At 33.2% G+C, this 22,176-nt stretch overlaps 3 protein-coding genes and 1 non-coding gene across 6 annotated transcripts; 1 reads left to right on the forward strand and 3 right to left on the reverse strand.

Moving 5' to 3' along the window:
• The first annotated feature begins 2,601 nt into the window (after positions 1–2,601).
• LOC110817962 (Tetratricopeptide repeat (TPR)-like superfamily protein) lies at positions 2,602–7,175 on the forward strand. Of its 2 annotated transcripts, XM_022046688.2 has the most exons (4): positions 2,628–3,099; positions 5,471–5,615; positions 6,353–6,474; positions 6,615–7,175. In XM_022046688.2, exons 1-4 carry the CDS (start codon positions 2,765–2,767, stop codon positions 6,868–6,870), a joined length of 858 nt encoding a protein of 285 aa, XP_021902380.1. In that variant the 5' UTR covers positions 2,628–2,764; the 3' UTR covers positions 6,871–7,175. The 2 variants fall into 2 exon arrangements, with proteins under 2 accessions (XP_088063190.1, XP_021902380.1); XM_088207064.1 differs by lacking the exons at positions 5,471–5,615; positions 6,353–6,474; positions 6,615–7,175 and adding exons at positions 3,474–4,663; positions 4,805–4,925 and having other exon boundaries at positions 2,602–3,099.
• Positions 7,176–7,481: 306 nt separating this feature from the next.
• On the reverse strand, positions 7,482–7,555 carry TRNAT-AGU (transfer RNA threonine (anticodon AGU)). The gene has a single exon. It is a non-coding gene; the product is annotated as a tRNA-Thr (tRNA).
• A 733-nt stretch (positions 7,556–8,288) lies between these two features.
• On the reverse strand, positions 8,289–12,112 carry LOC110817963 (zinc finger CCCH domain protein). 2 transcript variants are annotated; one of them, XM_088208192.1, is made up of 6 exons: positions 11,954–12,112; positions 10,611–11,013; positions 10,303–10,464; positions 10,081–10,191; positions 8,847–8,951; positions 8,289–8,579 (listed from the first exon to the last, which is right to left on the reverse strand). In XM_088208192.1, exons 2-5 carry the CDS (start codon positions 10,951–10,953, stop codon positions 8,947–8,949), a joined length of 621 nt encoding a protein of 206 aa, XP_088064318.1. In that variant the 5' UTR covers positions 10,954–11,013; positions 11,954–12,112; the 3' UTR covers positions 8,289–8,579; positions 8,847–8,946. The 2 variants fall into 2 exon arrangements, with proteins under 2 accessions (XP_088064318.1, XP_088064319.1); XM_088208193.1 differs by lacking the exon at positions 11,954–12,112 and adding an exon at positions 11,399–11,665.
• Positions 12,113–12,710: 598 nt separating this feature from the next.
• SCL13 (SCARECROW-like 13) lies at positions 12,711–16,568 on the reverse strand. Its single transcript, XM_022046686.2, has 2 exons — positions 16,410–16,568; positions 12,711–14,790 (listed from the first exon to the last, which is right to left on the reverse strand). Exon 2 carries the CDS (start codon positions 14,585–14,587, stop codon positions 12,953–12,955), a length of 1,635 nt encoding a protein of 544 aa, XP_021902378.1. The 5' UTR covers positions 14,588–14,790; positions 16,410–16,568; the 3' UTR covers positions 12,711–12,952.
• Positions 16,569–22,176: the final 5,608 nt, after the last annotated feature.

Genomic DNA, 22,176 nt, shown 5'->3' on the forward strand with positions numbered 1-22,176 from the left:
AATAAGAACTTGGGATAATTGTGAACTAACCAGTTTCAGCTATACTTGTGACCTGTAATTATTTTTAGGATTTTTTAAATTTTCACAAAAATATAAAATTATATATTGTTAAGCCTCATTTTACCATAATGAGGAATAGGGTGAGAGATCTTTACTCGGATTGGTATTTCGAGACGTCGCGCCGTCTACTACGTCTCCTAACGGATCCCGTGTTTCATGAATTTTTCATGTGAAATCGAAAACACTCGTTACGTATCTAAAAATACCTCCAAAAATCTAAAATCGTTATCCAAAACTCTTTCCAGCCAATTTTGGGATTCCGGCACGACGCCAACTCCACTGCCCATGATGGCGGTTCACCCCGGCCTGGCCAGTTTTGACCAGTTTCAGTTGATTTTAGCCGATTTTATACGTATCCCTGTAAAAAAAATATGTTATGGGGTCTCGGTTGGCTAGAAAATTACAAAAAACAGAACCTACTGGTGGGGGGTATCTGGGTGCGGCGGTTCTGCCGGTCCTCATTCGCAGCTGGGATTCCTTCTTCGACTAACCTACATAGAAAATGACGGTAAACACAATGATCAGAAAATTGCATGGAATGAAAAGCAGGAAGGCGCTTATCGAATGAATTTTTGAGTTTTGGCTGCGACGGCTCAATCGGGCTTTGTCTGTAGTTTTCGACTCACCTGTTGTCCCTTTTGCTCCAATGTGACTAAAGGAAGACTCAGAATTAAATTCCGAGTGGGTAGGGAGAAATTTTATCTTTTTTTGGCGGTCAACGGTGGCTCCTGTGCAACACCAGTAGGAAGTCGGCCTTTTTCTCCGGTGTCTGATTCTTCTTCTCCAACGGGATTAGCGGCTAGGGTTTGGGTTCCCCCACGACGCAAGATATTTATACCCATCCTGCGTTGATATAGACTGTCCATTTACATCGACGTGGAGCGAGGAGGGTTGTCCGATCTTTGCTTGTTTAACCCGATTGTATGAGAAATCTGAACCGTTCATCACAATTGATCTCGTCCGTCCAATTGTGTATAATAAGGGAATGAATTTAAGCCGTTCACGTGTGCAGGATCAAACCTGGGCTGTCGGATCGCTGGGTACACGGAATGCCCACGTGGCCTTCTGTGTGGCACTGACATCAACGTATTTTGACACGCGGCGTACTCCGATTCGTCGGAGCTGCTGACTGGGCCGTCTCACGTGGCCAAATTTTTTTTTTTTTTTGCACTTTGACTATCTGTTTCTAATTTTTCTTTTAAAAATATTCCCTAAACTAAAGTTTTCACCATTTTTTTCAAAATTATTTAAATTACGTCTCTAATTTATTTTTTCTTAAAAATTCAATTAAATAAAAATAAAATAATATAAATAATTATTTTTATATAATTATTAAATAATTAATCTAATAAAAAAATTATCCCGAACTAATTTTTAGGTCCTGAGTATTACATATTATGATCAATAAATATATATATATATATCACATAATTAATTAATATATAAATTTATTAAAAAACTATGAAATGAATTATACATTTTATTTTGAAAACGATCAAATTAAAAGAATGAAATTGTTTTGTCAAATAAAATCATATGCAAAAACTATGATTTGAATTGATTGAAACCCAACACAAACTCAACTTCTTAGCCACATAATTCACATTTTAAGTATCTATAATTAGCAATGTAATAACCTATTAATACATGTTTCCTTTATAATTAGCAATTTGGTACAACATAATCATACAACAACTACATTGTCTCCAAAAAAAACAATATTTAATAAAATTATTGCTAGATTTAATTAATCATCCAAAAAAAATTGGGTATAATTTGTTTGTTCTTTAATTTTCATTAGGGAATTTAATAAGGACTTAATTTGTAGGAACCTTCACCAATTTAGGGTTTTATATAAGTAGAAAAGACTAGGGATTCATTAACTTATATTAATTAGTGTTATAATTGAGTTGGTACAATGTGGTTCGTTAGGTGGTCAATGAATAGTGGATAAGTTTGTGGGTATGTATGTACATACATACATACATACATACATACATATATATAATATATATGTATGTACATACATAAACATACATGATTAGAATCACATGGGAGAGGATATAATTTATATGTGAGAAGTGGTTCATGTGTCTCCAAGATTCCTATCAACTTTCTTATAAAAGCTCGTTATATAGCAATTAGATCATTAGGTGGGAGATCAAACGGTCCAAATCTTTTTAAAAATTAAAAAAAAAATTTATGGGTTTTAATTAGGTTTGTAATTTGTAATATAATATTTAAAAAAAAATTAATTTATGTGTAAAATTATTAGGAAAAGTCTTATATAATTTATTTGAAGATATAACAAAATATTTTTTAAATCACATTTAAATATGGTACTCAATTGACTTATTTGTGAATAATTCAATTGCTTTTAAGCATGATATTGAAAAATTATAAGCCGTCTGATGAACTCTGTACGGTCCAGATGGTTCGACGTGTATGAAGGTACACAGAGTGCCGCAACACTCGATAGTTGTCGTGACATGAAAATGATTACCCTTAAATACCGGATTAGTCCGTGTAATTTAGTAATTAAGCTCTAATTAGATAAAATTATGGTCGATAATCCTTAAACCCTTTTTCTCTCTCTCTCTATCTTCGCAGATCCTTAAACCCTAAATTTGGCAAGACCATGACAAAGTTCCCTATTTTTCGAGCAAAACCGTAAAACTCTTTCCCGCTCGAGAAATCAAAGCAAATGTCTGCTATTTCGAGAATGAAGAGCTTAATGGTCCCATCATTTTCACCATCGTCTGTTCGTATCCAGAAAGCTAGAACTTTCGGCGTGTTTTGTTTGGGTTCTCGGTCGATTCTCTGCAACTCCAATGTTTCGCAGAATTCGAGTTTCTTCCACACGAAACCCATGATCAGTTTGTCAAAAACTCGGGCTTCTGCTGTCTCAAGTCGAATGCTGCAAACGGAAGGCTCTCGGTCTTCGTCATCGGGTGAAATCCACGTGATCATCGGTCCCATGTTCGCTGGCAAGACGACGAGCCTTCTCCGCCGTATACAATCTGAGAGCAGCAACGGCAGGTTTGGTTCTCTCTCTCTCTCTCTTCTTTTCCTGATTTGCTGAGCTGGGTTTTGCTTGAAATTTTGTTCCTTTTTCCCCCCTTTGATTATCCAATTTTGCCTTTTATTTAGTGGTCTTGAAAAGAAATTTTCAGGCTTTGAATGCTTGTGTAACATTTGATAGCTTTAAAATTGACTGAGTGGCAATATGCACGTGCCAAGTGATTCAAGAACATGAAAAATTTTGTTCTTGGGTGTTTATGATGGACCAATTCAGTGGCAAAAACACGAAGTTTCCATGAAATTCATTTCTCTCTAGCTTAAAGAATGGCCTGGTGTTGTTCCATGTTTATGTTCCCGTGATAGAAGGTGATTCACTGATGAGATATTCCCAGCTTTCAGGTGGAACTCCATGAAGATCATCTCCAACTGGATAAAATTTTGAAGGGTCTTTGCATTACAGGGAGGTTGGCAGAGGCAGTTGGCCTTTTATGGCGCACAGGAGTTAAAGTGTTGCCAGAGACTTATTCTCTGCTATTGCAAGAATGCATATTTAGTAAAGCACACAAGAAGGGGAAAAGAATCCATGCACAGATGATTATTGCTGGCCTTGTTCCCAGTGAGTATTTGAATACAAAATTGTTGATACTATATGCTAAATCAGGAGATCTACGAACTGCTCATATTCTGTTTGATAAGTTGTTGGATGTGAGCTTGATTCCTTGGAATGCTATGATTGCTGGATATGTACAGAAGGGTCTTGAGGAAACTGGACTTCATCTTTACTATAAGATGAGATTAAATGGTTTGACACCAGATCAGTATACCTTTGCCTCTGTGTTTAGAGCGTGTGCCGCACTGGCCACCTTAGAACATGGAAAACGAGCCCATGCTGTAATGATAAAGAGCAATATTTGGGGAAATGTTGTAGTTGATAGTGCCCTCATAGACATGTACTTCAAATGCAGCAGTCTCTTTGATGGGCAAAGGGTTTTTGATAAATCATCGAATAGAAATGTTGTCACTTGGACAGCTTTGATATCCGGATATGGGCAGCATGGAAAAGTGGAAGAGGTTTTGGAATCATTTGATAGGATGAAAATTGAAGGGTTCAGACCAAATTATGTTACCTTTCTTGCAGTTCTTTGTGCTTGTAGTCATGGGGGTTTGGTTGGCGAGGGTTGGGAATATTTCTCATTGATGACAAGAGATTATGGGATCCAGCCTAGAGGGCAACATTATGCAGCTATAGTTGATCTTTTAGGGCGTGCTGGTAGGCTGCATGAGGCATATGAACTTGTTCTCAGTTCACCTTGTAGGAACCACTCTGTGATATGGGGTGCCTTGCTTGGGGCTTGCAGGACTCATGGGGACATAGATTTGGTAGAGCTTGCAGCCAAAAGATACTTTGAGTTGGAACCAGAAAATGCTGGGAAGTATGTTGTCTTGTCTAATGCTTATGCCTCATTTGGGTTTTGGGACAGTGTTGCTCAGGTTAGAGGAATGATGAGGAATTCAGGGATGGTAAAAGAGCCTGGTTATAGCAGGATTGAGGTTCAAGAAGAGGTCAACTTCTTCCTAAAGGGTGATAAATCACATAAACAATCTGACCAGATTTATGAAATGATTAAAGAGATTACTTGTATTTTAAAGGATGCAGGCTATGTTCCTGATTTAAGTGGCAATTAACTCATGTTTTTTTTTGGAAATCTGTCTCCCCATGCAGCTCTTTTGTCATGCTCTCTACAAACAAGCAAGCTATTTGAGGATTCTGAAAGTGATAAGGTCTTTGACCTTAGAGTTGCAAGGAAATATATGGAATCTGGAATGAAAAACTAATAGCCCAATAGGTACGGGAGATTGGACATGCTGTTCTATCTTTACGTGGCAAGTTAAAATTCAGTTTGCATTCCTCTAGAATTTATTTGAGGGATTCTTAAGTTTGCCAAAATCAATTTTTTCACACTTATTTGAACTCATTGAGTGTTGGAAACTATTAGTTCTGATTTGACTGATATATACCTGATTTATCAGCTTGATCATGCTTGCTGAACTGTCTTCTCATCTCTAGTTATTTTATTATGTATGGTAGGACTCTTCTAATGATTTGGGCCTGATATTGATAAGATGTGATTGTTCAATTGGAAAATTTCACTCTTTGGTACAGATTTGCTTGTCATCTTTCCTTTTTAATGCCGCTAGTTCTTTGGATATTTCATTTTGACATTGAACTTTTTAGTTGGGAGAATCAAGTGCAGTTCATACTACACAATTTAGTTCTAATAAAAATAATAATAATAATTTAGTTCTAATCAAATTTGTAATTTAAGAGGAAAGTTATAGATTGATTATTCAAAGTGGAGCACAACCTCTTTTCCTGTTTGTCTTGCAGAAATGTTGCAGTAATAAAGTCAAACAAGGATACGAGGTATGATCCGCATTCAATAGTGACTCATGATGGGGTGAAATTGCCATGTTGGGCATTGGCCAATTTGTCATCATTCAGACAAAAGTTTGGCTTGGATGCTTATGGTCAGGTACATAACAGGAAATCAGTACTTGCTGTTGACGTTTCATGAATGTATAGCCACATGATTTCTTCATTTAAAAGACAATGTAATCTCAGTTAATTGTCTCTGGAGACAGCAATTTTCAGGTTTGGGTTAGATGCAGCCAAAATAATTTTGCATATCGGGTTATTTGGGTTACCAGGTTATTAAATCCTCAGGTCTTTCAAGTTTTGGGCCGTTTGGGGTTTTGGCTCTTCTTTGATCCATTTGGGTTTTGGGTTGTTCAGGTTTCGGTTTCATGCTTTATCATGCTAAACTTGGTGGAAATATTATCTTTTTTACTTCTTCCTGTAGTAAAATTAACATTAATATTAATATTATTTTAATATTCAGATAGTTTTGATTCAATTTCAGTGCGGAATCGGTTATGGTTATACTCAAGTTTTTAGGTTTAAATTATTTTAAGTTCGGTTTATTTGGGTTTGGGCAATGTTGGGTCGAGAGTTTTCTTCTCTTTTTCAAATAACAAGCATCTGGGTGTTATTCGGTTGTCTGGGTTATCTATCATTCACTTTGTAGGTTCAATTGGATCAGTTTTTGTCATATCAAAAGTTGTTTATGGAAAATACAAGGCGAATCTTTCTTAGTCCAAGTTTATGAAAGATTTCTCTCATTTAATTGGAATTTTTTCTTTTGTTGTAATTTTGAATTGAGTTTGTTTTGGTTCTGTGCAATATCTTTTAATGATCAGTTTGTGGTTGCAGCTAGATGTGATTGGCATTGATGAAGCTCAATTCTTCGAAGATCTCTATGATTTCTGCCGGGAAGCTGCTGATTATGACGGTAAAACAGTAATAGTTGCAGGTCTAGATGGTGATTACTTGAGGTATTATTTTTTTTTCCAATCTATCCATTATTAATGGAAACTCCTAGTTTTGCCTCATCTATATTTAAGCACATGACACCATCAAGATCCTCTGAAACTATTTCTAATCCTCTGATTGTGGATTCAACTATGGATGGCAGGAAGAGCTTTGGCTCTGTACTGGACATAATTCCTCTTGCTGATTCAGTGACCAAGTTAACGGCTCGATGTGAAGTTTGTGGTAAACGAGCCTTTTTTACTTTAAGAAAGACGGAGGAGACTCAGAAGGAGCTGATTGGCGGGGCTGAAGTTTACATGCCTGTGTGCCGACAGCACTATGTCAGCGGACAAGGAGTCATAGAAGCTGCTAGAACTTTACTGGACTCGCAGAACGTGCAGTGTGGCTTACATGTTTAGTTCAGCTCTCTTTCGTTGTAGAAAATGTGAATCTTCATCTCGACATTGTCTGGTCACAATATGATATCCAATCACGATATGACAGATTACTGCACTGTAGATGATTTAGGAATCATCATATTGAATGGCTCTAATTTGGGACAAGAATCCAATGGGTTATCCCAGGAAAGAATGTACATATGAATCCTATAATTGTGTTGTTTTAGATTAGTAGTTACCCTGAATGTGGAAGATTAGAGGGATGAATTCAAGCCAGGTCAATTTTCTTTTCTCCCTTCTGATCAAATTCATTTTCTTTTCTTATATTTCACTTGGGCAATTACAAGGGTGTTTTGAGTTCATTAATTATGTTAGTTTATATATTGGGTCAATGATCTTTTATTATTTGGATTAGACAGGATTTTTTCAGTTTGAATTTTGGGTTAGACATAAAATAATTAATTCTTATATGATATATATATATATATATATTAATCCTCAGATTATATAGTGTTTGATTGATTAAGGAAAGATGCAGAAAATTTAATCTGAACATCACTTTCACCATATTACCATAAACAAAGAGACTGTACTCACAGGAAAGAAAATTCTGAAAGGCACAAAAAAAATAATGCTTTCATTGAGAGTCGAACTCAAGACCTCCCGCTTACTAAACGGGTGCTCTAACCAACTGAGCTATGAAAGCTTCTTGTTGTTTCCTTTCAGTAATTATATATGATAAAAAAACAATGATAATAAAGCTACCCAGTTCCGACGATATATCAAATTGATAATTTCATTTAAAAAATTTGCTAAGTTTAAAAGGACAACGTACACTTGAAGAAGTGCATAATGGTGTAATGAGTTTCACATGTACAATAATAAAGGACCCTTTTGTTATTTCCTGGAAAATAGAAAGAAAAAATTGTGAGAAGGCAAATTTAGAAGCTTAATCCCTCTTGATTCCTCCAAAACCTTCATCTCATCCATCAATAAAATTATTGGTAATTGGATCTTTTCAATAACTCTTTTAAAACTCTTTAGTATAATGCATGCTTTTCATCTGGGTATTCCTCAAAATTACCTCTAAGTAGTGATTTCTTCAGGAATTCTTCAGCTACACCTGTAAAAAGCATTAGGGTTGTCATTGCTTCAGCTCGAGAAGATATTCTATACCATCTTACTAAGATCAATCTGATTCACATTTAGTTTATCATTAATTTGTTTGGCAATATTTGTCAAGCACTTTCGTGGAAGGATTTTTTCGGTTAATTAGATTGGTTCCTGATAATTATTTGAAGCATGCAAAAACTAAGAATCGGAATTTCACTCTCTGTCCATCGCTTATTTCGCTCTCTTTTCTTTCACTTTCTTACTTGCCAAACAGATTAGACTGCTCATAGATAGCTGTTTATTGACATTATGCCAAATCACTACAATATGCAATGAAATCTTAAGATTATTTAACAGGACTTACTGAAGAATGTTCAAAGAATATTCTGCTTCATCAATGTATTCACTAATTCTCACCACAGTAAATGTATACCTGAATCCTAAGAATAAAAATATGTATCTAAAACAAAAAATATGGCAGTAAAATCAATTTCCTGCACAGGATAAATTTCCTACTATCATCATGTAACAAAAAGAAAATATCAACAACCCTTGTGGAGCAATTCTTCTGGTATGTATCCATGTACAAGGCTTGTATAACAGTAAATCTCTCCACCCTGCAATATTGAAACATCAAATAAAGAAGGCTCCTTTAGCTCTCCCTTCAACCCCAGCAATTTCTTATTTATCGATCATAACCAAAGTTTAGTAGAACTTGTACTTTTTTTAGAGGAACATAAATTGTGCTTGAGCTAAAAAACAATTTAATCAAGTGAGAATAAACAATCTCAAAAGAGGAAAACCTTGTTGACATGAAAGCAAGTACCAAGTTGAACGTATATAGAACATGATCACCAACATAAGCACATGAATAATCTACTTACATGTTCTTTAATCAGGGAACTCTCAGGTTGTGTTGAGTAGATTTTATCCTTGTATAAAGCTGAAGAAAATATTCCCTTTCTTCTGTAGTATGGAAGATGTTCATCCTGACAATTCACATGAAAATACTTATGGAACTCCTCTGAGAAAAATTTCTTGTCAAGTTATCTTGGCAAACAATGCATCACCCACAAGAAGCAATCCATTTAAATAACAAGTTCCCAAAAATTTTCACTCCAATCTTTAGCATCTTCACCTCTAAATGTTGTTTTCCTTTATCTCAATGTGAAATATTATTCAAACAAAATGGAAAGGAACATACAATTAATGAAAACACAAAATAACCCATAAGAAAGGGCACTTTGCCAAACAAAAACGAAACCAAGAATCAGGGCTTTCTTTGTCGCTCTATTACCTTATAATTTTAGGTTATGCTTGGAACAAGTCTGCAAATGTTATGATATTCATTTGCAAATCCATACATAGTTTAGTTAAGAGAGGTTGTAAGTTGTAAATTATAGTAAGATGACAAAATATGAAATCTCACATGAAATTTGAACAATAGATTCCAAATTTTATCAATTGAATGAATTTGTAATGTAAATTCCGATTTTAAGTGAACTTCCACATGAATTCATTTTCCTATCATTTTTGCAATAATTTTTACGATCTTCCACTTGAACTAAGTAAGCATTTTTTTTTTTTTCAAAAGAAAAATTTCAGTACAAATTAGCATGGCGCCAAAGGGGGTACCGCTCATATACACATGAACTAAGTATGGATTTACAAATAAATTTCATAAAAATCTTGGATTTCTTCAAACATAGCTTTAGGCTACTTTTGGTTTTAAATGCTAATTTCAAGAAATAGTCATAGTAATAGAATAGAAATAGGAAAAGATTGGAATAATAATAGCACATTCCACTTTCAATTGAGCAGCATGAATATTTCTACCAAGCCAAGTTGGAATTAGAAACTCATCTCCAAAGAATTCAACATAAGAGTAAATTAGATTGACTTGTAACCAGACAATGATTGTCTAATTCTACATGTAAAAAGTATTCTAATGAGCACGATAAACAGATCAAATGAAAATTGAACCAAATGAGTGATTGATTCTCGTTATCAACTATGGGAAATTAAGAAATCATCCTTTTAAATCCTTGGCATGGAAGGTCATTTCTACTCAAATAAATCTGCTTGTACTTCTAACAAACAAGACATACAAATTCATACCTTCTATTTTGCTTTGATCCAGGCCTCTGTGAGGATTCTCTTTAATGGTAGAATTTAATGTCCGTGCAATCCGTTTAACGCGATTTAGACGTAATCCATTGGATGATATACCTGAAATATTCATCACTAGTTCAAAATCAAGACAAGGAAAGAGACCATATAAAACTGCAGCTATGTTAACCAACAGTTAGGGATACTAAAAACCGAGAAGGATCATCTTACAATTGGGAGACACATCCATTTTTGCCATCGAATCGGTTGTGATTCTGTGATCATCAACAGGTTCATCCCTAGGATCGTTTATTGTTCGTGCAAGATGCTTTAAACGATTTAACCGTAGCCTGCCAGGGAATTTAGGCATTTTATGAGCTGGAACTTCCAAACCTATTAGATAAAAACACACAGAATTTGTAAACTTTACATAATCTTCCATAAATACTTTGTCATGCAGGAATCTCTAGGAAATAAAGCCTATAGATTAATTGGTTTACTGAGTTATACAATGCATAAAGAGAAATTTAAAAACTCACTATGGGATTTCGTAAATTCTATTTCATTTCCTTGTTCAGATCCAACAGGGAGACCACCATTGCATTCTGTGTTAATATTTGATACAAAGTTTAACACTTGATGATCATGGCCATTAAGCATTTCACCATTCACCGCCAGTTGGATATGTGGGTCTAGCCGAGCACTTTCAGCTCTTTGTCTCCGCAATTGATAGTTTCTTCGACGCCTAGCAAGATGCTTTTCTCTTTCCTCAAGGCTCATCGATTGTCTTCTTTGCCGGTCGCGGAGACGGCGCCTTTCTCTTTCTTGCTCTTTTCGTAGTCTGCTTAGCTCGGATCTGTCTGATAACTCTTCCATGGCCATCCAAGTCTTCAGCCAGCATTCAACAGCTACTCAATCTTAACTACACCTCAGCCAATTACCCTGCAATAACATGATAAATCAACACCATGGATTTCTAGGAAACCAAACAGAAAAGTTAAAGGAAGCTCAAAGGGCTTAAACACGGCATAGACCAAAACAATCCCAAGAACAAAACTTTCTACCAAGAAAAAGCATAGGAAATCACACAGCATTTTCATGATTCTTATAAGAAAATCTATATTGATTCCATAGACATCCACAGAAACAGAACATGATCAATCAAACCCAGAATATTTATCATGAGCATACTCAACAAATTAAAAAAAATGATGACAAAGTAACTATTTTTTCTCCATTTCTCCCCAATATAAGCACATAAACAACCACCCAATAAAATGTAATCTAGGTGGAAAGTTCCAACAATGTGAAAGAGCTACCGTCATGCCTTATACGCCATTCTTCCCCGATAATTCTGATACTAAAATCCCTTTCAAAAGTATCATTTGGGTGCATAAAACATCTTCAAGCACTCTTATCAAACAAAACTCAAAACTGAGCAGCCATTGAAGTTCAAAACAAATAGGATTTTCATGGAGATTGATTCCCATCCATGAGACCAGCCACCAAAAACACCATTGAAGCAGCATTTGCGTAACATCACAACAAAAGGGTAAATATCAGGACAGGCCCATCAGCAAAACCGAACCCTGAAACCAGAATGCCAAACAGAACCGATATCTAAAAAAAAAAAAAAACAGCAACAAACACCTGAAGGTTAACTTACAACCATGCTTTTGATTTAAGCTTCAAGCTAGTTGTACATACCCCAAAAATAATACATGAAAATGAAAACCCAGATCAATTATTGATACCCAGTAAGAGATTAATCATTATAGGACGGTAAAACAAGTTTTGGCTTGCATAAACTGATTTTTTTTGCCAAAATACAGGAAGAAGAAGAAGAAGAAGAAGGAGACAAGAATTGAAAATGGAAGCTGACCTGAATTACAGATTTGAGTTCTGCAAGAGAGCGAGAAAACAGGATGAAGGGAGTGAAATCGCCGATAATCAACGAGGAAGGGGAGAGAATCGGGGCTGAGGCAAATATGGTCCTTGTCGTTGCAAATTTTGGCAAGCCAGTAAAAAGTCATAATTTTTAACACCATATTATCTGTTTTAATTGCCACGTTTGATTCCTTAATTAGGGGCTTACCCGTTTCGTTCACTTTATTCCTCCATAGCCGTTTCAGAAACGTTTCGGTTTCACAGTTCGACAAATTCCCATTTTTATGTAGATATGTTCTATTTTTATTATTAAATATAAGGAGGGGAAATACTAAATCACAATTTTTTCCCCCACCTAAATTAAATTTAATCAACCTTTTATGATCACAATTATGAATTATTTTTTATTAGAGAACATAATTAAAATTGAATTACTCGTCTTAAATATCATCGAGATATTATGATATTATTAGTTGTGTTTTTATTATTATAACGCGTTATATAATTACTAAAATATATAAAAATTTTGTAAAAGATTATTTAAAAAATATGATTACAAGATTAAAATGTCATTTACAATTGTTAACCATGAATTCAGAATTTTATTTCCAAAATATTGTTTATAAATATCGAGTAAAATACAATTTATACGAGAGATTTTTGTTCGAAATCGGGTTTACTTTCTTCTGACAGTCAATAAAGTTTGAAAGACATTATTCAATACTGAAAAAGACAGGCACAAGGTCACAAAATGATGAAATGCAGTGTACTAATTCTCTTTTCTTCTCTGGTAAGAAAGCAGAAGTTTCTTCATTGAACATGTACACTGAAATTCTGGGATGAAAAATCCTTGCCTATATCTTACATTGCATATAGGAGAAAGAGAAATATATATATATATATAGTATTGATCCTATGAAGTTACATGTATCCCAAAAGCTCACGGCACTAAAAGTTAGAGATCCTACAGGGTAGACTCGCTTTGTGTGTATTTTCACCTCCAGGCAGAAGAGGTTGCCATACCTCTCATCTTCCATTTAAGGTAAAGAGCTCCATCCCTAACTTCCAGGGCATAATTCTTATCGAAATCCTTCAGTACTTCTCCCGCTGAATATCTCACTGAGGGACTCAATGGGCAAGGACTAAATCCCGCCATCATAAATCTTGACCTCCATTTTCCGAGTAGTTCATGTCGTTCTATTCTCTCAGGTCCCTCGCAAGCTATCATGTTAACTATGTCCCTAGCCACGCAATGCTGCTCTGCGCTGATCCTCTGCTTGTCATCTCTTGGGCAACCACCGTCGATTGACTCAAACATTGCAGCATAATAATCTAATGTCTCTAGGAATCTTGAGAAAAAAGGGGAAGTGTTAGTGTTGGATTCTTGCTCAACAAGAGTCACAACCTTGGGTGATAGACTCTTAACCAGCCTCAAGAGCCGGTCTCTGTGATTCCAAATGCTGACACTCTCATCTGGCATGTGATGCAACACGTAAGGAAAATTCACAGCCAATGCGTACCCAGGTTGGACTTTAAGATGTTCCAACTCAACCTCACAATCATACATGGTGGCATCATGAAACTCAAATGGAACGTTGTACGACTCAGCAAACTTAGAAAGCCTTTCCTTCACGATATGGAGTCCTCCACCTCGGGCATGATTTGACTGAGAATCATCCAAGCCAGTTATCCGGAGAAGTGGGGGTCCCCCAGGACGTGTTGCAAGATCTTTAATTAGCATCATATGCTGGGTGCCCTGTGCAATCTGAAAATCGATTATGTGAATCCGAGGCTCATGTTGCATCATTTCCTTAATCACAACGTTAGCTGATGTGTAAGCAAACTTCCAATATGGGCAAATCTGAAAGAGGATACTCATGTAAGACATTAGTTCTTTGCTCGTTGGTTCTTTGCACTTCAATGCTCTATAGATATTACTCCCAGATGATTCCAACCTTGCTCGAAGCCCTTCCAACATATAAGCACCCAAACGTTGGATTGGTTCCCCGGAGACGGACACCATTTGCTCCAACTTATTCATAAGACCAACTGCAGTCACAAGATCACCATCAGAAACTTTCTGAGCACAGAGAACGAGCATCTGCTTCAAGTCTAACATGGGGATCATCTCCCAGTTCAAATTTGTTATAGAACTGGCTTGGTGGATCCCATTATTGAAGCAGCAGTTACAAGTGTCAACAATGTCAGATTCAGGACCAAGCAGCGTAATTTCCAATTCCCTCAGCTTGTGCTTCAATTTACCACCATCACCAGCCACGGAAGACCCACTGATTGGCGATCCATAAGGATTGTCAGAGGAATGATGAGGATCCGAGAGGCATGAATGAGAACCTTGAGGAGAAAACGGACTCTTGCTAGATGAAACACTCACAGCAGAAGGCGAATCATAGCCAAGGAAACCAGCAGCTGTCGTAGATGATTCCAGCGTAAAGAATTGCTCTTTGTATGTCTGGAAAGAGACACTGGTTCCTTGGCTGCCAGACTCTGAGCACATATTGTTGTCTAAAATTTGAAGATTTTGCAAATAATAGGGTTGAATGTCTTGCACAGGCTTGTGGTACAAGCCATTGATGCCTGCTGAACTTTGATGTTGCTGAGATGTTTGCATCTAAAACTAGTTACTAAGATGCTGTACCAGCAGTAATCCAACTCAGCAGATCACTTGAACAAATGCAACATGATAACAATAAGCAAATTGGCAGTTACAAGTCCGCCTACTTCTGGTCAGCCAATCGATTTCTTTCTTCGCGCCAGCTATCAACTACTTCTTTTATTACGTATAATATGTGTATTAAAAGGATCACAATTTATCTGTAAAAGAAAGAAACAAACTTAGTAAATCGTTGATATTAAGGAGAAAGGAAAGTTTTTAATCAAAGTGGAAAATCAATGTCAGACGTTTTCAATAACAGATCAATAATGATCCAAATTCTGAAACAGCAGATGATAAAATACTGAAAGACAAAACCTATGGCCTCACAAGCAAGAGGACAATATCATATTTAGTACCACTAGAGGGAATTGTATGGTGGGAATAGAAAAGAGTATAATATGATTGTAAGCTAAGCAGCTTCAATATTTGGATACACCAAAACGACTCACTCAGAAAAAACCTCATCCTAAGCGATGCAAATTGCTGAAAGACTTGTGTCCCTGACTCCCTACCATATTCTTTGTAACTCAAATAAGCATTTGTTTTTACTCAAATAAGCATCCGAACATTGTGTTCAAATTTAGGTTCTAGAGCAACTATACATGGTAAGCCATATACATTGCATAGCACCGAAATGAAAATTATAAGGAAAAGAAATCCACAGATGAATAGAGCTACATAAAGAAACATTTTATCTACCAAACAGAAACCAGGGAGAAAGTTTTCAACGAGGCAACTGGTCTTTGCATCAGAAACTAGTTAAAAACTGGGAAATGATTCAAAATGCTGATACTAATTTGAATAGATCTCAAAATCAGCGGCCCTGAATATTAAGAACATCCTTCATTCAATCCTACAAGAATTTAACTCTGACAAAATAATATACCACTTCCTCAGCTGAAAATCGACACAATGAACATTAACTAAATGCTAATAACGTGTCCGAAAGTAGAAATCATTAGCCTGCCACAAATTTTGACTCTCCCACAAAATGAAACATAAAGGTAAAAGGGGGAAAGAGGAACTTTTTGGAAGGAAAAAGGAATAGTTAGGGTCCATCATGCTAACCCAAAGAACTGAACATGGGAATTGATGCTAAAGCATTAATATATTTAGATTTTATATTGAATCAAAGAAATAAGTAAAAAATTCAATCACCAAATTCATGAATCAACTAGATTTGTGTGATGACAAACAGCTTGAAAGATTTAATCAGAAGCTAATGAACTAATCAAATCCATTATCAAAAGCTAACCAGGAAACATCAAATTCAAAAAAAAAAAAAAAAAAAGCCGACCTTCATTTTAAGAATTGAGAATTCAGACAACAAAAATTCTCATCTCCATAAATTCATTCGAAGTGACCATAGGTTTCACTTCGAACTAAACGACCACAAAAAAGAGCTCAACAACAAAAAGAAAAAGTTCTACAACTAAAATCAATCAAGAACAAGAACCAAAAAGAAATCCCTATTAAGAAATCTTAACACCCTCCCACCCCTCCCCCCACCACCTCCCAAAAAAAAAAAAAAGAAAAAACATTTACAAAATCCTTACACCAAACCCATGTCCGGTGGCCGAAAAAACAAACAACTTGAATCTCAAATTTGATTCAAACAACATAGAACTACATAACCCAGAACCAAAAAACAATACCCAATAACCCAGAAATCACAGAAAATTCCAAGAAGAAAAGAAATCAAAATCTTCATCTTCAAAACCAGAAAAAGAATTACTTTTTGGTACAAAAAATTAACTGGGTATCAACTATTTCGTACCTTAATTGATTCTTCCAAGTAGAAGTTTCATTACTTTTATTTATTTTTTTAGCCTCCAGTTGCTAACTTCAGATTCTCTCCGCCATGAACAAAGCGCAGGCAGTCATTTAACTGTCCCCTGTTTTCCCAAAATGAATTTCCTGCGTGCTATATAATGACCGTTCGGTATATAGTTTATATAATTATATCCCATAAATGCCCCTAACATTTCCTCAATATTACATTAATGCCACTGAAACTTGATTTTCTAACTAGTAAGTGAAATTTCGCCAATAACGTGTGGGTCTCAGTCTTTCTATCCAACCGGCGTGCCGTCTTTATTACTATTGTTTTCAATTTTTTTTTTTAAATTTTTTAAAAAGAAAAATAATTATTTTTTGTAATAAATAAAAAAAAAAATTAATAATTTAATTGAATCTTAAAAATTAATTATATGAATTGTAATTAATAATAAATAATAAATAATTATTACATATTATCATATTATATTTATTTTTATATAATAATATAATTATAATTGTCGCGTAAATTTTATTTTTTATCTTTTAAAAATTTGAGTTGGTAATTTTTAAAATTTTATTTTTATATAATATATAACGTGATCATGATGAAAGCTAAACTTAAATCTTAAAATTAGTCAACGAAATTAGTCAATAAAAAACTAAATTTAATCTCCTTAATTAGTCAACGGAATTCTAGAACAATTACATTCGTGTGGAAAATTAGTAGTCAATTTTTATTTTAATTTGACCGAGAAAATCAAAATTATATTTTAATTTGGAGTTTATTTATTATTTATCATAAACATTATTGCACTAATTTTATTTTTATGCTCAATGATTTAATATGTTTAGATATTTTATGTACGTGCATGTAATGATGAGAGAAAATCATTTCATTGTAAATATATAATTATTTAATTAATTTTATATGTGCATATTCGATTAGTTTTGTTATAATTAAAAAATAAATAAAATTAGATGCCGAGGCAAATAAGAACGTGAATATAATGAACTTGTTGTAAATTCGGGTCGAATTAAATTATTATAAAATAACCCAAAATTGAGTTTGAATTTTACAAAATTAATTCGATTTGTTGTCATCGTCACATACGTTGGTACAATTTGAGCGAGATGTACATAAAGCTATTAATACCAATGTATAAATCTATAACAATTTAGTCCGAGGTGCCAATAAAATTGTGCAAAGAATGATAACCTAACATACACGATACTATTCTTCGTTATTTTTTTATTTTAGTAAGTATTGAATGTTGTTTATTAGTTTATAATTTCAAAATATTTTTGGACAAGTTAATAATTTTAAATATTAAGCATGAGTAATTTAGTCAAGCTCAAAAGAACAAACAAATTCAACAACCTTTGTGAACGATTAATATTAAAGTTAATGTCCCGTTTTGAACAAGTTCATAATTAATATATTAACTTTAAAAAGAGTGAACAATATTTACAGGAGTATTCTTCAATAGAAATGCTTGATGCACATTTTGCTAAATAATCATGAACAAGTTAACTAGTTTCTTTAGGCCCATAAAACAAAATGAGAATTAAAAAGTTTATCAATTGATAGACTTCGAAAATTATTTTTTTTTTAGAGTCTAGTTGAAGTATACATAGAATGAGATAAACGAACATACAACTGATCATGAATCATTCATCACTTCTATTTTAATAAAGCTTAGGGTACGTGGCATTCTCAGAGAGATGAGGATGTCTTCATTTTTGGTAGTTAGCGGATATATGGTGAAAAACTGTTTAATAGAAATTCATTGATATTATAGTCACCGACTAAGGTAACTTGATCGTTCTTAATTGTCATATCACGTTGGAATTGACAAAATACAAAATGTTACGTCTATTTTAATATGTTGTTATCATCTCAGTGTTTCTTGATGAGAGAGAAGTGTTGCAGTGGCTAACCTATTAGATCGATTCAACTCATAAGTCAAGTGTAAATGATGAACATTGATTTTTGGTAAAAATTATGGCTGTGAGTTAATCTTATCATTTCCAAATGAGATAAGACATTAGAGATAGAAGATTTATGGGTATTGAACTTTCAATTTAACAAAGTAGAGTATGTATCTAAAAAATCTATTAGTGTTTAAATTTCATGTTTAGTTTCTTCTCTAAATATAAAAAGATTATTTATAAATAATATATTATGTTAAGTAGGGTCTAGTAGAGAGTTTGATGCCTTTAAGAGTCTATTGAGTAACTGAGTCATCAGTTAATTTGAACAAAATTTCAGAGTATAAGATAAATAAATTAAGGGGGATAAGGGATCCCCTTATCTACGACCTCTTTCTTATTTAGGCCCGTTAATAGATGCACCATTTAACAATAATTGATAAGATATTATAGAAATGCATTAATGAATAAATTAAAGTACTTATAGATGTAAAACCCATGTTCTTCAAGATTTGAAAGAGAAAATTCCATTCAATGTTTTTCAAAAGCTTCCTCTACATCACATTTAATAGCCAGCCAGATTTGCTTTCCTTTTTGCTCTCACATAACATGCAAGTTGTAACGATTTCGGAAATCCAAAAGGAAATATATAATAATTTAAGTGCGGAAGCGAAATAAAATGTTAAGGTTTACATTTCTTACACAATAACTTAAAAGTACTAAACAACATTACGGAATGAATTCTCTGAAAGAAACACGAGAAATAAGAAAAATAATAGAAAATAGAAAGTATCTAGCATCTACTCGCAATTTTTTTGCGGATCGAACTTTGAAATCAGGTTCTCTTGATCTGAAATGGTTAAATAAAGGATGAATTACACTAGTAAGGATATCACATTATATCACCGGCACAGAAGTAAATGTTAATATAAAATCAAAACAACTAATGGAGCACTAAATTTAGCAAATTCGTTTATCAATCATAAAATCATTTATCGTTCACTTACCGTAGTGGAATTTATGAAAATAATCTATAGATACAATAATACCATACAGATCATAACTTCATAAACAATCAGTAACATAGAATGTACCATAAATTCATATCCATTAACAATAAGCCAAACCATAAACGTTTCAATTTTATCAAAAGAGATCATTTACAAATAATAGATTATGTTAAGTAGGGTCTAGTAGAGAGTTTGATGCCTTTAAGAGTCCCTTGAGTAACAGGTGCATCAATTAATCTGGATAAAACTTTGAAGTATAGGGATCCCTTTTTCTACCGCCTCTTTCTTATTTAGGCTCATTAATAAATACACCATTTACCAATAATTGATAAGATATTATACAAATACATTAATGAATAAATTAAAGTACTTATAGGTGTAAAACTCATGTTCTTCAAGATTTGAAACAGAAAATTCCCTTCAATTTTATCAAAAGCTTCTTCTACATCACATTTAATAGCCAACCAGATTTGCTTTCTTTTTTGCTTTCACATAACATGGTAGGTTTCCATAAGCAATAATGATATTCTCACGTACACTTCTTCCTTTAAGAAAGATAGTTTAATAGGAAGAGATGATCTCTTGCATAATAAACCCTAGTATCAAAGACAAATTTTTTGAAATAATCTTGTGAGAAATATTACAAAGAGATATTGATTGAAATTGTTTAACATATCGTGCACTATCACATTTAAGAATAAATACAATGTTAGTTCGATTAAACTATTTTAAAATAAACCTTGACTTAGAAAAAACTTTTAGTCGCTATAACTGCACTATTTTTTTATTACGTACTAATAAGAATAGTATAATAATTCGTGTAGTTCATATGGTCTTGACACCTTTAATGTTTCAGAACTTTCAACTATTTAATATATTTATATTTTAACGATGATTTTAAAAAACATCTCAGTATTTTTAGAAAAAAAAGTCAATTCAGACTCAAAAAAAAATTAAAATGATCATTTTTGTAGAGTTCATTTAATTGCGTAATTTCCGAAAAGTTGTGGAAAACATTTCCTTCTGGTGTGTGTGTGTGTGTGTGTGTGTGTATATCTTTTTTTATTTATATAATTTCTTTCTTTCAATATGTAAAAAAGAAAGACAATTCAATATGAAATTATCAAAATTTAAGTCAATTCATTAAAAAAAAAAAAATTCAATACAAACAATATAAGGCTCTTATTTTCCATTTGAATTTAATAAGCCAAAGAAAATAACAAGTAAATTAATTAACTCTTGGACTTGAGCTTAGTCAACATTATTTAGGGGTGAGTCAACTTGACTTGACTTATTTATATATTAAAATATATACTTTTATTATATTATACTCCGCGAGAGTAACTCAACAAATAAAAACAATATTTTCCTAATAAATACGCATTCACGTGGTATTATTATTATATTTTAAATCATGTCATCATTTGCTTTGTAATAATTGCAACATAAAAAATTAAAACCAAATAAATTATATAATAAATTTTAAATATAATTTAATTATTACTAAATTTAATTAATACTTATTATTGTGGATAACTAAATATAATATTTATTTTATCTAAAAATATAATAAATTTATAAAAATTTGATTACCGTATTTTAAATAATATATTAATAAACTAAATTATCTGTTAATTTAAGAATTACATAATTTTCATCATTAATTTATAATATATTTATAAAATAATAAATTTTACATTTATGAGAAAATTTAAATTTACGAGTAAAATTAATTATTATGTTATAAAAAAATAATAAAATTTTTTAAAAAAAAAGAAAACAGTTTTTCCGTTAATTGGCATAAAGAAAACTATGGGCGTCGGAGCGACGCGGTAACGGCAGCCATAACGGCATCCAATGGGTTGGTGTAGTGGCATTTCTGTAAATAAACACAATCCCGAGGGTATTTTTGTCCAACTCAGCTTCTGCCAGGAAGCCTGACGGCTCCTCTCCCACATATAACATTCCTAGAAGCAATGAAATTTTATTCTAGAATTAGTTTTATTTATAATTTAAATATTAATTAATGATGACGTGGATATTCACCGCCTTCCGATTTACTTCCGCGGGACAAGGATACAATGCGTGCGGGCCCAGACTCATAAAATGAGCCGCCTTAATTATCTCCAGTACGCGTCACCATTGGAGGTCGGAGTCAACCAATCGTGATGCGACACGTCAAGATTCCCCAAACAATGGGCCCGGGACATTGGGTTCTCCAGCGTTGTCCTGTCCGAGCAGATGTAGCCAACACAAGTCTGCTGTGGGACTCAGCTGTCTCTTAATGGTGCATGAATCACACCTTGGCTTATTTTATCTGGCTTTTTGTAATTTACTTAAATATATATATATATATTCCTATATTAATTAATGAAAAATTATAATTAATTTATTTTAAATATTTTATAAAAATTACAGAAATAAAAAACTCAATTATATAAAATATTTTGCCTTTTTTTTTTTTTGGATTTTTACTTTTTACTTTTTTGTCAATTATTTTTATGTAAAATCATAATTTGTTTTTTTGATAAGGTTAAAATTAAAAAAGTCAAAAATATTTTTGAAAATTTTATTTTGAATTATATTTTTAATGAATATAATGCTATTTTTATTAATTTTCAAAATAAAAATATGATATTAATGGTATATAGCATTTAATTTATGTGTGTGAGTGTGATAGTGGGAGATAATTTGACAATGATGTTAATAATGCAACTTATGGGAAAAGTTGAATCTTGGGTTTTTCCTTTTGTGATTTTTATATATAAACAAATTAATCTCTTAAATAAGTATATATATATATATTAATATATATATAAAGTATAG

The sequence above is a fragment of the Carica papaya genome, chromosome 7, assembly GCF_054855325.1.
Source record: "Carica papaya isolate Zhongbai chromosome 7, ASM5485532v1, whole genome shotgun sequence".
NCBI lineage: Eukaryota > Viridiplantae > Streptophyta > Magnoliopsida > Brassicales > Caricaceae > Carica > Carica papaya.